The sequence below is a fragment of the Falco punctatus genome (assembly GCF_963210335.1).
Source record: "Falco punctatus genome assembly, chromosome: 15".
NCBI lineage: Eukaryota > Metazoa > Chordata > Aves > Falconiformes > Falconidae > Falco > Falco punctatus.
Window position 1 is genome coordinate 12225540 of NC_137595.1, and position 15664 is coordinate 12241203.

At 45.8% G+C, this 15664-nt stretch overlaps 1 protein-coding gene across 5 annotated transcripts in view; it reads left to right on the forward strand.

Annotated features, from left to right (window-relative positions):
• LOC308053794 (gamma-aminobutyric acid receptor subunit beta-4) overlaps nucleotides 1-15251 on the forward strand; it is a 111388-nt gene extending 96137 nt beyond the window's left edge. For 2 of the 5 annotated variants that reach the window (XM_080365513.1, XM_080365510.1), the window contains 3 exons: nucleotides 1301-1453; nucleotides 4157-4413; nucleotides 4904-15251. In XM_080365513.1, the coding sequence (XP_080221639.1) occupies nucleotides 1301-1453; nucleotides 4157-4413; nucleotides 4904-5281 (788 nt within the window). In that variant the 3' untranslated portion in view covers nucleotides 5282-15251. Of the gene's footprint in view, nucleotides 1-1300; nucleotides 1454-4156 lie in introns of all 5 variants that reach the window. The other 3 variants (XM_080365514.1, XM_080365512.1, XM_080365511.1) reach the window with 2 other exon arrangements.
• Nucleotides 15252-15664: the final 413 nt, after the last annotated feature.

Genomic DNA, 15664 nt, shown 5'->3' on the forward strand with positions numbered 1-15664 from the left:
GCAAACCCATCTGTCCACAGCACTAAAAAGGTCTGGAGAGCATACCTTGGACAATTCAGATACTGCTAGCTGGAAAGTTGGAGGGGCTTGGATTTTGATTGCTGTCTTCACTTCGATCTGGCATGGAGTTCACTGCCAAAGCAGCATGCCACACACCTGTTAAATAGGACAATTTTTGAAACGCCATGAAATCACAGCCTGAGTCTTTCAGCTGTGGTGGCAGATGGTGATGTTGTTCTAATAGTGCCTCGGGGGCATGCTGGGAGCAGGGTCCCATTGCGATGGTAATCTAGAGACCCACAACAAGAGGCAACATTCCTCCAAAAGAAGTTTGCAGTCTAAATAGGTAAGATCTTAAAAAAAAAAACCAAACAAAAACAAAACAAGACAAAAAAACCAAAAAAACAAAACTGGTGAAATACGCGTTCAAGCTACGTAAATGGCACATAATGGTGAGAGAACATAACCTCCTTTTCCCCAGTCTACCTCCTTGATCATTAAAGACTATTGTTCTTTTGCTACTTTAGCTGCCACCCCATGATTACACCCATGTTTCAGGCTGCTGTGTTGCCTAAGGGACGGAGGTGGGAAGGAGGAATGACTTGGACTTTATTTCACAGCAATGTGAGAGGCTTTGTCCCTGTCAAAATGACCCTGCTCCCATGGAAGGACTGTAAAAAGTACTTATTGTCTATCACTATCCCCAATAGGTTTGCTAAAAGATTAGGAGGAAGTTGCAACAACTTGGGAAAAAAACCCCAACCCTACAGATTAACTAAGAGTATTCTATTTGCATATGAATTTGCCCAGTCTGACCATAATCTATTTTTAGAACAGCATGGGAAAAATACGATTCAGACCTTCATTGCTGTTTGGAGGAAAAGCTAGTACATGAAACATTGGAAAATCATCTCACTGCATCCAGATATAGGGTTAAAGTCTCCTGTGTAAGCCTGCATCAAATCAGCACTTACCATAATAGCAATTTCAGTACTGAACAGACATTCCCCCATGATGCTGGATATAATAATGTAACTTATGTAGAGTTTCCTTTCTTCTTAATATTCTGAGCCAACTGAGCAGACTCTGAAGAGCCCCCTTCCAAAAACCTGATGAATCTGCAAAAACCAAATGAAGGGAAAAAAAAAAAAAAGATAGATTTCTCATTATCCTTGCCTCTTGAGTTGCCTCTTGAGAACATTTTCCAAAATAAAATTTCAATTCCTAACCTAAGCTCTTACCATAAATACACCCTTAGCCTCCTCTTAAACAGCATCTCCCTTTCATATCTCATTGACAGGTTCGTACCTGCGCTTATCTTTGAGTTTCCGGATTAAGAGGAACATTGGTTACTTCATCCTGCAGACTTACATGCCATCTATTCTCATCACCATCTTGTCCTGGGTCTCCTTCTGGATCAATTATGATGCTTCTGCTGCACGAGTGGCACTAGGTAGGTACCTTTTCGTCATATGTTGAAGAAGGCATTTTTTTGAGAGAGATAAGCTAGGACCAGCTGTAAGAAAGAAAATACCTTTTTCTTTATGCTGTAGCAGTTAAGCAAGCCACGTAGGTCTGTCAAATTTGTCATCCCAAATGAAGGACATTTTTTCTGAGAACAAACTTCAAATTTTCAGCCAGAAGAACTACTTTCTTTTTATTTTTTTGTTCAGAAGTATCAGTATTTCCCAAGCTTGACTCTGTATTATTTGAATCAGTTAAAGTTCTGCCATAAATTTCTGTGGGTGCATGTTTAAACTCTACAACAAAGGCATAAATGGTCACAGCTTCTCAGAGACGCCATGAGCCTGCCAGGTCCTTTGCTCTGGTTTGTATGTCTTTTCTGCAGAGGATAAATCTGGGCATCTCTTGGTCAACACATGTACCAAGACCTATTAGTTGGATAATAAATGCTGAGGGTGGCTGGCCAAAGAGTAGTAAGAATGATGAGTGAATGGTTAAAAGATGAAAAAAGTAAAGGAATTGGCTTTACACATTCTCATATTTTAAGCCCCATACAGTCACATTTTGTAGCTGAAGACCTTCATGACCAAGGCAAATATGGGACAGTAGTTGAAGTCAAAGTTCTTCTTAAGAACATGCTCCCCTAAATAGGAATGTTCTCCTACAAGAGGGTAAAAAATGAGGTCTTTTAAGCAACAGAAGGGAAGTGGGGGTGGATTGCAGATGAGGGTTTTAAAGAAGGAACAGGAGAAAGGGGTCATGGCTGGCATTTGAGAATGGGGCTGTGCAACATGATAGAAACTTCAGAGGAAACAGGAGAGCCAAGGAAAGAGAAGGATTTCATCTGCCAGGGGGAAAAGGCCCAGAGAGGCAATGGAGCGCAGGTGGAGGCTGGGTCTTACAGAAAAGGTTGGGGGCTTAAACTAGCTCTAGGAGAAGACAAAGTTTGAGAAGACTCAGAGGAGGGATGGTGTGTACAAAGATATAATATAGATGATCTGGCTGTGCTCGTGTGGAGAGGCTGGAGCAGGGACACAGGGGGGGAACATGTGGTAAATTAAAAAGGTAAGTTGCATTGACAAGGGTATAATAAGTGAGAGAAGGAAAAGAGACCATGGTAGACATTGCTGGCACAGTGAAAGTACAAGAAGAGGGCTGGACATGAGACACACAGCTGTTGAATTTCTGCTGACATCTGGATTCAAAGGAGAAGACAGAAGAAAAACATTGTAGATCAGAACTGGAACGGCTCTCTCTAAACTCTTCCTGACAGTTCTCTATATAACTTGTCCTTAAAAAGCTCCAGAGAAGGAGATTCCACAGCCTCCTCTGGGTACTCTAGGTACTCCAGATTTACCTGCTCGCACAGTTAAAAACCTCTTTGCCTCTCTCCTATGTCTCCATTGTGATTTGTCTAGTTCTTAATGGAGATGTGGAGAACATTCTAGTCTCCCTTTATTTGCCCCAGATTTCTGGATATTTAGACTACCGTCTAAATATAGACAATATAATATATTGCATGTATATAAATACATCTCCTTTCTGTTTACTATTCTGTGACCTGAAGACAATTAGTTCTTTAAATCCTTTATCAGGAATGACACTACAGACACAATGAGGGTGGAGGGCAAACAGGATGAGCAGGGGAACAGGATGCACAGAGAGGTTTGAGAGCCATCACTGTAGAGGCAGGGATGACACCAGAAGAGCAAATTAAGGTCATGGAGACTAAGAGAGCTGCCAGCAGAGAGAGAGAGGAGGGTAAAGGACACTAGAAAAGATCAGCAAGGTAGTAAGAAAAGCAGGACAGCTGAGCTAGGGAAGTGGGAAAAGAAGCCTAGGTTGAAGAGGGAATGTTACTGCCCCCAAAAGAAGCATGAAGGCTGCCAGAGACAGATCTGAGGCCACTCTTGACAGTCTAGAGAAGGGAAGAGGCTGAGAAGAAAGAGGACTGAAGCTGTGAGAGTAATCATGGTGCACCAGGCTCTTGGAGATTGAGTAGATGGGGGAAAAAAGTGTTCAATAAGACCAAGAAATGTTTGCTTAAGATGCAGGAAATATGAGTAGGCCTAAAAAGGAGAGCATGAGAACCACGGGAGGAGTGTGTACAGGTGATAATTGAAGTAGTGAGTGGTAAAGCTGATGAGAGGAAGGCGGGAATTGATGGGGATGTAGACAGAAGCCTATGAGGCAGGCAAAAAAAAGAGACCACTATGAAAAGATAATCTCTTCACTCTTTCTCCTATTCATGGCATTGGAAAAACACAGCAGATTATAAATTCATGTCAAAGATACTGAGGCATTCAGTAGTGTGCAGGGTGTTCCTGAAGTGGAAAAAAGGGAGGAGAAGAGGTTGAGAGACTGAGAGCAAAACTGAATGTTTCCTACCCCACTGAGGGAAAGAAGGAGGAGCAGGGAGGACTTTAAAGAACCAAGGTCTGGAGTATGTTGATCCCCATCATCCTAATGATACTCAGCTTTGACAACTTCTCCCACTGTTGGTGGCTGGTTTATTTCCTGCTGCAATTTGTACTGGGCAGCTGGGCTTAGAACAATGGTAGTTTTCTTCCCAGTTGCACTGCTGTCACCCCTCCTGAGGTTGTCCAACTGGGAGAAGGGATGGGGAAGCTGAGAGTGGTATTTCAGGAAACCATCCCGCCATGGTAACAGAGCACCTACCCTCTCCTTACAGGGGTCACCACGGTACTTACGATGACTACCATCAACACCCATCTGCGGGAGACTCTCCCCAAGATCCCTTACGTCAAGGCTATTGATGTTTATCTCATGGGCTGCTTCGTCTTCGTGTTCCTGGCGCTCCTGGAGTATGCTTTTGTCAACTACATATTCTTCGGGCGAGGCCCCCGGCAGCAAAAGAAACAGAGTGAACGGATCAGCAAGGCCAACAATGAGCGCCACCGTTATGAGGAGAAGAGGGTGAGAGAGCAGGTTTGTCCCCTTCTTTCATTGTGGCAGGAGAATTCAGACTCTCCACCGTTCATTCAGTCCTGGGTGAGCTGTGGAGCAGCCTTTCTCCTCATCACAAGAGATGAACTCCAGTTCCCCTGTCTGGTGATTACTGGGAATTTTTTCTCCTTGATCATTTTGTCATCATCCTCAAGCCAGTCTCATCAGGACCATCCTCTTTCACAGGGCAGGCGTACCCAAAAGTACCCCTGTGGCTTTTGGTCCTGCTGTGTTGACAGAACCACACTACTCCGCTCAAAATTTGCTGCAAGCACATGCGGCTTGTCCTTCAACTCCAGCATCAGTGGACAACATTTTCAACCGCAGAAGTTCAGGTTCAGAGTGCACAAATGACCTAATCAGTGGTATTGTTACCCAGAAAACAGTTCGAAATCATCCCTGATGGTGTGGCCCTGTGTGCATTGTGCACAGGACATCCCTGCTACCTTTCTCTCTGTCTTCCCTGTTCTAGGTTGACCCTTATGGTAACATCCTCCTCAGCACTCTGGAGATGAACAACGAGCTGCTGGCCACAGACATGATGAGCAGCGTTGGCGACTCTCGAAACTCTGTCATGTCCTTTGAAGGCTCAGGAATCCAGTTCCGCAAGCAGCTGGCCTCTCGGGATGGATTTGGTCACCACCCGACCCTGGACCGCCATGTCCCACTGACCCACCATGCTGCGGCTCGCAACCGTGCCAACTGCCGTCTCCGCCGGCGGTCATCTAAGCTGAAGCTCAAAATCCCAGACCTGACAGACGTCAGCACCATTGACAAGTGGTCACGAATCATTTTTCCAATCACCTTTGGATTCTTCAACCTTGTTTACTGGTTGTACTATGTAAATTGATGCCTGCGGCCTCCAAGAGAGATAGGGACAGACACTCAGACAATGACAACACAGGAGTGTTGTGGTCTTTTGGGTTTGGGTTTTACTCTTTACTATCATTATCATTTATTCCTTTGGTTCATTAGATTTATTCTAAGCTTACTCTTCTCTTTTCAGCACATGTAGAACCACGGAGTGGGGGGGTGGGTAAGGGAGAGAAGGGTGTATGGGAAGGGGTTTGGTTTCAGGGAGGGATGTGTTTGTCTTGATTTTGGTTTCCTGCTGAAGGACTTAAACCATTGTAAAAAAAAAACAAAAACAAAAACCACCAAAAACCAAAAAAAGAAAGAAAAAAATTACAGAAAAAAAGAAAAAAACTACTAAAAAAAACCCAAAAAAGAAAAAAAAAATCAAAAAAAGCGGGGGAAGGAGATTTAAAGAAATTGAGTCAAAAACTGGTGGGGGCGATAGGTTATCTTTGGCTGTGCTCACTAATGCGCTATCTTCACTTCCATTTCACTACTGAATTTCATCTTTCTCCTCTCAGTATTATTACATTTTTTTAATCTTTCTTCTGTCACTGCCCTTAACCCCTTCATGTTGATTCTTTCATGGATTCGTGAGGTGGTGGGGGTTCATTCTCATGCTACAAGATTTCTCTTTTCTTTTTCTCTCTCCCTCTCTCTTGCTTACAAGCCTAAAAGAATCTTTTAAACCAACAAATAAAACGAATATTTATTTTGGAAGAGCTGGGAAGGGGGGAGGACAAGGCAATTATTTGGGAGGGAAGGGGCAATGTGGGGTTATGGGAGGGGGGGAGGAGGGAGCTTATCAAAATCAAAGGCACATTTGCAAGTTGCCTTTTTCCACCTTCAGGAGTTTGCAAGCTGTTTTTCCTGTATGAATGTGTGTGTGTGTGCGCGCACGGCGCATCTGTGTGCGTGTGAGCACATGTATGTAGGTACAGGTGTGTGTGTGCAAGCATGTTTTGTGGGGAGGGGAGCTGGGGAGGGGGGTTTTCTAATGTCTTTTGTAGAAGGAGAACACAGATGACATTTAACCGGCAGTGTTTTGAGGGGGAATAGCAGGGTTTTGTTTGCTCATTGCAACTGTGCGAGGCTGGAGGTCGGAGTCCTAGCTTGTGTTAGAAAGGTGGAGCTGGAGAGGCAGATTGTGCAAATATCTACTTGCTGAGGAAATAGTGGGCTCTGGGGATCAGCAATGGGGCGGTGCTGCTGGCATCTGATCTCTAGTAGACAGCTGATTCAGTCCTGAAAGGATGGGTTGTTCGTAATCATCCCCACCCTGCATCTTTCTTACTGAGTTTGGGGAGAAAAGCATTTGCAGGACTCTGAAAGCTGAACCCTTCCCCCCCTCTACCTGTTCCTTGTGCCAGACAAGGGACTTCACTCTCCAGCCCACTGAGAGACCATAGCCTATGGCAAGGTGCCGGAAAAGGTGGATGTCATTTAACTTTGTTGTGCTTCAGGACAAAAAAGATCCAGAAATTATAACTATCCACTTTCCTAAGAAGTTCAGAAGCAAATGGTGGGCTGACACCCTCTGATCTGTACTGCTTCTGTCAGGCCTTGCTTTGTGTCTGTTATTACATGCAGAGTGTAGAGAAGAGCACCCTGTGTCCCTTCTTGCAGAAGATGTAACTAAGGATGCAGTAGAATTCCATGGATCGTCATCCCACTGGAAGACGATGGTCTTCAAAGACCGGGCAGGGTGAAGGTTGCAATGGAAGTGCTGAGCTTGCCAGTGCTTGTGGAAGCAGCTTCCATCCACAGGCACTTGTTAAAAAGGTACAAAAGGGTAACTTGGCCTTGGACATCAAGGTCAACTTTTTCCAAAGGAGCCAGTGACTTTCAGGAAAATCACTGAATTATTGGCCACTTTGGCAATCACTGATGATTGATAATCTCCCTGATAAGGTTAATAAAAGCCATGAAAATAATAAATTCACAAGTGCAAAACTTTAACCCTAGGGTCATTCTGCCATTCCTGGAATAATGATGAGAACCTTGTTCTTACCTGATGGAAGTTTTTACTTACTGACGCATGACACACACACACACTGCCTTGAATCCAACCATCTCTTTATTTTCCTGCTAGTGTCCTTTTCCATTTTCCTTGATTCTCACTGCTGGGTAGAGCAGAGTGATCCTCAGGCCAGGGAAACTCCTGTTTTTCAGGCAAAAGATGCATCTAATGCACATCTTTACATTCACTAATTTATGTCTGTGCAGTGCTATGAAAATGTGAATCACTGTACGCCTGACCTTGTAACACTGAAACCATGGAAAGTTTTGCCTCGACTTGGATGAAACAGGATCAGTGCTCATCAGAGTAATAAGCATTGTTATTTTTATATCAGTAATGTGTCTTATGCATTTTCTACTAACAGAATCTTAAGCATAAAAGCAGAGCATCTATCCTTCTCAACTGCCCACAATCTCTGTCTCCCTCTCTCAGTCATGTTCATGCATGCACACATTTGGTCCAGGTCTCCCTGGACTCACCAAGGTTTTAGCACAATTGTTAAATCAGACTTAGATTCCCAGCTGCCCTGGAGAATGGTCTCTTGCTGGTTTCCATGTTCAAGAGTGATGCTGTTAAACGTGGGATTTCCTAATATTATTGCAGCTTATGGTCTATATGGATCTGTATAGGAATAGGAATCTGAGGAGTGAACAGTGCTGGATGACAGGGCTAGGGCTGGAACAGGTAGTTCTGTCTACCCAGTATGCGGGAAGTTAAAGCTTGGCCAGTGGAGAAAGTTACGCTTTCTAGTGGGATTCTATTTGGAAATGGCTTTTTAATAGTTTAATAGAAGTCATAAAAGTCATGTTTTATGACATCAACAGTATAATGTTGGTGGATACATGCATGTCAGATGACTGCAGTTTCCAGAGGGAGGCTGCCTATCAGCAGGTTCAGTTTTTAAGGGGAGTCTAACCAGCTGATTGATGATTAAATAAAATATCTTACCCTTTATATATGTGATTGCGATGTAAAGGGTGGTCAGAACGATAGAAGGGAAAAAAAGAGGCAGTTTTAAGAAGCCTATGAAGACTGAAGGGAGAAAAATGGCCACGTGGTAAGAAATCATGAAACTGAGGGAGGTGACTCAGAAACTCCAGGAATTTGATAGTTGTAGTAAAAGCCTGACAAGTGTGTGGTAGGAGTTAGGCACCTGAGAACTCTCTCAGTTGGTCCCAAAGACCAGCAGGAGCGGCAGCACACAGATGATGCAAAACCCACCTATGCTTTTTGCTGCTCAGGCACTGAGCCCCACACGGAGTGAGGTCCTGGCCAACGCCACCCAGCACCCTGCAGAGACAGCCCAGGGCCTCCAGCAGCTGGGGATCAGGTACATGGAGGCTGTGTTTAATATTTGAGGCTTCAATCAGAAACTGAGCCTAGAATTTCATAGTGACAATCCAAAAGCTTTCCAGGCAAAAAGCACTGCTCAGCTGATTTCTTCACCTGCTGGGACTAGGAGCCAGACTCCTTTGTTATTGCCTTGGTTCTTTGTTGGCTGGGTTCTCTTTCTTATCAGGAGTCATCCTAGTTTCTCTCTTTGAATGTTTCTGACCTCATATTACCAGGTCAGTTTTACTTCATAGACTCAGTCTTAGTATATCCAGACATCTGGACTATTAGGTCCTACACAATAATCTTTGCCAAAGAGTGTGCAGTCAGGACTTTCCACAGTTCAGGAACTGCCTTATAATTTCTGGTGATGGGGCAGAACGCTGGAGAACAACTGAGTGTCCTGTGATTCAGATGAGTAATAGAAAATATGTTCCCATACAGGGATGGGGGAACAATGCCCATGGCCTTTGGAAATGCCCTCCTTCAGAAATGCCCTCCTTCAGAACCAAGGTGGCATCTCCATTTTCCCCCTCCGTAGCTGTCTGCATCCACCCCCAAGAAAGACAACAAACCCATTTCTCATTTTGAGGTCCAGTGATCCAGAAAGGCGATAGTGGAGGAAAAAAAGGTATTTTGATAATGCTCAAGGCTCAGAGGTTTCAAGCCATCACAAGCCATGAGGAAAGGCAAGGCATGAACCTCTCATGCAGTGGGTGCAAAGCTGGTGTTACTGGAATGGTGGAGGGGATTTCCACACTGCAGCTTGTGTGCCTGCTGCTGTCCCACCTTTTCTTTGTGAAGGGAGAGCCGTGGGGAAAGGGGAGGAAAGGGTGTGAGTGCTGTTCCAAAGCAGAGCTGCTTCTGACTTTCACTGCAGTGGTGCAGGAGGCAATTCTGAGTGGGGCTTGGTTGGTTTGTAGCTTGGGGCAGGATTGCTGCTTGCTGGGCCATGGTTTTTAGTGGAGACTATAACACGAGCATGAGGGATGCTCCAGGCTGCTTGAGGTAACTGGGCTGGGGGAGAACATTTTGCACCTTTCCCATGCGTAACAGCCTAAGGCAGGCATGTGGAGGAGGAGAAGGAAGAGGAGAATTAGAAATTAAATCTCTCTCAGGATATACGTGGCCAATGCAACTCTATTGCTTCATTTTCTGACACTGTATAGTGCTGTCACTCAGGGACCTTTAGGAACTAGGACCTTGGGACTGTAATCCTACCTGTCCCCCCGCTTATCCCCCCTTCACCTTGAGTATTAAGAAGTGAATAGAGAATGAGAAAAAGAGCGAATGAGGAAAATTAGAGCCCTGCTAGCAAATCCCTGCTATTCCATGGGTGAAGGTAAAGCTTTGGTTACTAAAGTCAAAGGAAAATGCATACCTTTATATTCATGCCTGCAAGCATAAACCAGCCCGTAGTGTATATAGGATAAGTTCACAGTGCATGAAACAAACAGGACTGTAGGTCTTAACTGGCATCCAGCTTTCTTGCATGCACATCTGACACCATGCCAGCAGCTTATGTCTTGCAAATAAGTAGGGAACCTGCCAAGTCTTGGCACTTCCTCTGTCCAATGGACAGCACATCCACTTCCCAGAAACAGAGCCATGTGGGGAACTGATCCGGCCAGTCTGTTTGACCAGATCTGCTCCAGAGGCTCTGGCAGGAGGAGATAAGGGGTGGGGGAGGGAGTTGGTTTTGTTTTCTTCTTTTCAGGGAGAGGAAGGGGTTTTAAGTCTCTGAGCTGTTATCAGGCAGAAGAGAAACCTCTGGAGCTGCAGATCAAAGGACAGTGGCTTTAGGGAAGGTGGTTACAGAAATCCTAATGGAGAGGATGGGATGAGGAAGAGGTTGTTAGTGAGAGAGAGCTGTAACTACAGATACAGAGCAAATAGTAGAGAGGTAGTGAAAATATAAACCAGGACAATGTGCAATACAATAGGTTTGAAGGGACTGGAGCACTGAACACCAGAGATCTCCACTGAGCAGACAGGCGGGGTGCAGCTGCAGGCAGCACTCAAGGAAACCCAGCCGTGGCAGCAGTCCCCAGCGGGCAGAGACCGTGGTCTCTGGGAGATGGTGAGGTCAGGAAGAGGGAAAATAGAGGGAGAACCACGGCGCGAGCGCTGCCGCCAGTATGAGCTCAGTCCCTTTAGGCAGGGACAATCATTTGCATCCGGACAATGTTGCAGGAGCTGGGCTGGGATGTGCAGGGGAGCTACTGCCGTGCAGAGCTGGGGCAGTGGCTGAGCTCTGCCCTGGTGTCAGAGGTCGGAGCCAGCCGGGCAAGGAACACCATGCGGGTTACCAAATGCTTCCTTGAGATGAGACTGGGCTTACCAAGCAGGGTGGGATGTCTCTACAGTAGACATGGAAATTGGGTCAGGGACATGGGTTGGGTTGAAGATGTGAAACCTACATGTTGGAAGCAGGACCTAATGCAGATGCTGGGAGGGTGGGAGGGTGGGAGGGGAGTGGAAACTGGGGAGGAGAAGATGTACATAGTGTTGGGGCTTGGGTTTTATTTTCATTTGTTTTTTGTTTGGTTTTGTTCTCTTTTTTTTTGAAAAAAAAATGTTTGATTTCTAATGTCTTGATGTAAACCAAATAAAAACGGTTCTGTACATTCAGAAGTAAAGAACAGCTGAAAGGTGACAAGTGTAATAAAGAAGCACTGTCCTCCAGGCTGATGCTATAACGCATTTCCCCAGACTTTTCCCACAGGGGCTGGAGGGCAAACCTGTGCCTGTGCCTGTATGGAGGCGCAGCCCGCCAGGATGGTGACCTTAGGGCTGGCTCCCTGATCCACCTCCAAGCGCAGTAAAGAAGAGGTGGGCAGTGGAGGTGGAAGTGATGGTATGTAACTAACTTCTCAGTGTTTGATCAAAACACCCCTGAGGCCAATGGGAGGAGGCTGTGTATTAGACTCTAACCTCTTGCACACATGGTCTCTTCCTGTAAAGCCAACCTGCACTATGCCTTACTGTATCCTGGGATGTAGTGAAGGGGGTGAAGATGATATCAGGCATCACTTGCATAAATGAAGTGATGCAGGTGGAGTAAAGGCAGTATGAGCCTGAACTTTCTTTGAGAAGCTTTTGTTGCTGCTGCTGCTGCTTTCTGCCCTGTGACTTACTTTAGAGTGACACGGGCTAGGAAATGCCCAGCTTCTCAGAAGAGGTGCAAAGAAAGACTTCCATGTAAAAAGACTTTTGTTAAGAGACTGCAATTCAATAGAACTTTACTTGTAGGGTCCTGGCTGTTTGGGAAGAATGAGTTTGGAAGAGAGTGCAAAGCAGGGATCTTGCATTAAGCTTAGTTATCTGTTTTAGTGGCCGTTGGCCCTGCAGAGGCAAATTCTTCAGCAGAAGTACAGAAGGGTCAGAAGTACGAATGAGTGGGCTCAGGTGTAGGACACTGACTGAATTTGGACTGAGGGACACCTGGTTTCTGTGCAGCTTTCAAGTAGCAGAACTGAGTGACGGGGAATGCCAAGGATGATGATGGTCTGAGGCTTATGGGTAACCCTCTGTGTTATAATCCATCTTTGTCCGCACTGGGGGGAGTGTCAAGGGTGAAAATATGAGAAATTGTCCGTCTGTCTTGTCTTATGTTTAGTGCTTTGGAAAAGCAGAGGACAGTCTTGCCTCTACGGGGCTGAAGTGTGGCGTCTTTCTACAGCTGGGCCAGTGAATGTTGTATTTTTTGTGTTACTGCATTAAGGCTAAAAGAAAAAAAAAACTTTACGTGGAAGGCAGACCACAGGGGAGTCTCAATCCTCTTAGGGAAGGCCATTCTTCAGCATTAAGGCTTCTCTCCACTGCAGTTGCCGTTCCAGCTAGAGTGCATCAGTATGGTGCAGCCACACAGCCCTGACTCAGCCATTGCTGATGAGCAGGCCAAGTAGGACTGGTACATAAGCAAGGACAGGTGTTTTGCAGAGACAAAACAAGGATGAGTTGTGTGTGCATGACTTCCTGCACCCCATTGTGCTCTAGACTAGAAAAACCTGGAACAAAATGTGGCCCCTTGCTCCAAGAAGCTTATACTGTCATCATCTCCCACTAGAGACAACGGACCCAACCCATCCCAAACCTCCTGTTCTCAGCTCCATGCTGTGGGCTGCCTGCTCCCATCTAAGATAGTCAGAACTTGCCAGTGTCACAGGCAGAAAGTACTTACAGAGTAGCATTGCATATGCGTATGACAAAGTGGGGAGAGGAGAGGTGGTAGACCCGTTTATGATACAGGGATGCACATTTTATCATTTGCACAGGCTGAGCTTGGCATTTATACCGGCAGACTTTTCCTCAAAAAAGGATGAGATAGCACAGCGGTGAGTAACATTTTTTTGAAGAAGGTGATAGTTTCTCCTCCAGTATGTGTTTTAAACAGTACATCAGGATAGGTTTGCCTTCTCTGAAGGCTAATGCCTCCCATCCCTCAGTGCTGTGCTTGCTGAATGACATGGGGCGGCTCCGGGTTAATTGCAATATTCAGTTAGATGCTGGGTCCAGGTCTTATCTGGGGACCTTTCTGGGCATCCAGTGGACAGTGTCCAGGCAGGAGGGTGAAAGATCTTTTCCCTGACTTTCCCACCCCTCTGGACACGTCTTTGACTGCAGCGTGCTTTACTGGGTATGCTGTCACGTGGCTTACACTGCCCAGCTGCACGGATAGCCTTGCTGTGCTGAGCCAGGTGAGGAGGGCTTGGGAACCAACAGGCTAGGAGAAGCCAGGCCAGCAAGGAAGGAAATGTGTCTGCAATTGTTGTGATGCTTCTTGGGGACTCAGACAAGGGACAATGACCTGGGTTTTAGCATCAGGAACACCCTATCTCAGGTTAGCAGGGGCATTCCTCTCTGTGGCTGATCTCAACTCCTTTCTGCAGAGAAAGGAACTGGCACTGCCTCTTTGCTGACAGATGCTCTGCCCCACACTGGGACAGACTCACTCAACACCACTCAGTCCTTGAGCAGGTCCTCTTTATCTTTACCTGTAGGGTGCGGTGCATTTGGTTGGTCTCTTCTTTCTCGTCACCATCCCCTGGCTGTGGCCAGGGCCATGGAGCTTGTGCTGCTGTAGCACCAAGCCTTGCCAAGGCAATGGCTGTTCCCAATGAGACCAGAGGGTCTCACTGGTGAGTACAGGAGGCAAGCAGATGGGTGTTATGCAATATCATGACATGTCAGGTGGGAGGCCAAAGGGGAGGTGCACTTGTGAGAAAGCTGGTATTGGCATAGCCGGCAATGCTTAACCTTGCTTCTTCAGAGACAGTGGCCCATAGGACCTGAAGTTCTGGGGATCGCTGTGCTACCTGCCTCCAGGTACCTCTGAGGACCCATCAGGGATGTTTCTAACAGGAATAGATCTTTTGCTAGTGCAGCTTACAGACTGTTGTTAGAGATCTCGCCAGCCTCATACCCCATGAATTTGGAAGCACAGAGAAGGCAGGCATGTCCCAGAGCCTCTCACAAGCAGAAACTCAGCAGAAATCCCTGAGTTTCAGCCCCTGCCAAGTCTAGGTGATGATGAAGGAAGAGGTTAGTAAGGGAGGTGAGGTTGCCCCAGACTTCCCCTCTCCCATTTCAATTGCACTGAAGCAAGAGGGCAATAGCAGAGAAATATGGTGGGATTAAACCCACACCGTGCCCCAGTCCAGCAAAGCCCCATTTTTTGTCAGGTCCGAGCATAGGAGCAGACCTGACAACAGCGCATCTGCTTAAAATCATGCCTGGATCTGACAGCTTCACTGGGTTGGGGCCAATCTGCTTGGCGGGCCAAAAGGGAAGATTCTTAGTGGACAACCCCCTAGAAGGACTCAGCAGTTATCACAGAGAAGAGTTTCTAACATCTGGAAAGATTAATAGCTAGGTGCTGGAGACGAAAATGGAAAAAATTAGAATAAAGGAAAGCCTCAAGAGTTACCTGGAAACATCCCATCTGTTGGCAAGTACACATGACCCTGGTGGCAGGACCGTTGTCCTGTCTGCAGTGTTTTTTCTTTCCATTGCCTGGCATGTCATAATATTGTGTCTTTGTGTGAAATCACATCCCCTTTCTGAAGGTAAACCAGTTTCTGAAGGACAAATGCCCTCCCACGATGTGCTCACTACAGGCATGTTATGCCAAGAGATATGAAAGCAAACAAGATTAGACCTCTAAGGCTGGGGCATTCTTCCCAGGAAAATCCAGACCATTTATGCCAATGTATCATCCTGTCAAACTGCACCCATCCATCTTCCTCTCAAAGATGAAGAAGAGCCAACGTCTTCTCTAACTGGGGACATCTTATGTGGCCTGAAATTCAGTCAAACAACTAACTGAACACCAATGACAACAGGACAGGGAGATCAATGTCAATGTGTACTATCTAAGGGACTGCTGTGAACCATCTTAACACACTGAGTGGCTGCGTTGCATCCTGTACAGCGCTAATTAACAAAGAAACAAAAAAAAAACAACAAAAAAACTCCCAGAACCAACCACCCATTTTTATGATCTTTAATTTGCATTTTCTGCATGAAATAAGACCTTGATCCTTGTCTTTTTTTCACAAAAGCAGATTCTGCTTTAAGTAATGTAAAAAAAAAAAAAAAAAGGAAAGAAAAATGTTTCTAGCAAAGTGATTTAGATGTAGAAATTTTTGTAAAAAAAAAAAAAGGGAAAAAGAAAAAAAAGAGAAAAACAACAAAGAAATAAAATAAAATTACCTAAAGAGCCATCTTTGTCTGCTCTAGAAGTGGGAAGGTGTGGGGTGTGGCTGGTGGGTGGCACTTTCTGCTCTCCGAAGCGTCCTGTGTCAGTTGGAGAGGCGAGGGAGCCCACCCATGCTGCAGCAGGGCGCTGAGAAGGGTGTGCTCACCAACTACTGCCAGGTGCTTTCAAAAACTGTCTCCTTCATCTTCTTTTATAGGGAGTGGGCAGGAGGGCAGGGGGAAGGGTGGGAAAGGGTGAGGAAAGTTGCCTTGATTTTATTTTGGGGTTTTCTCTGGGCCATTTTTGTTCCTGCATTGACAGTTTTT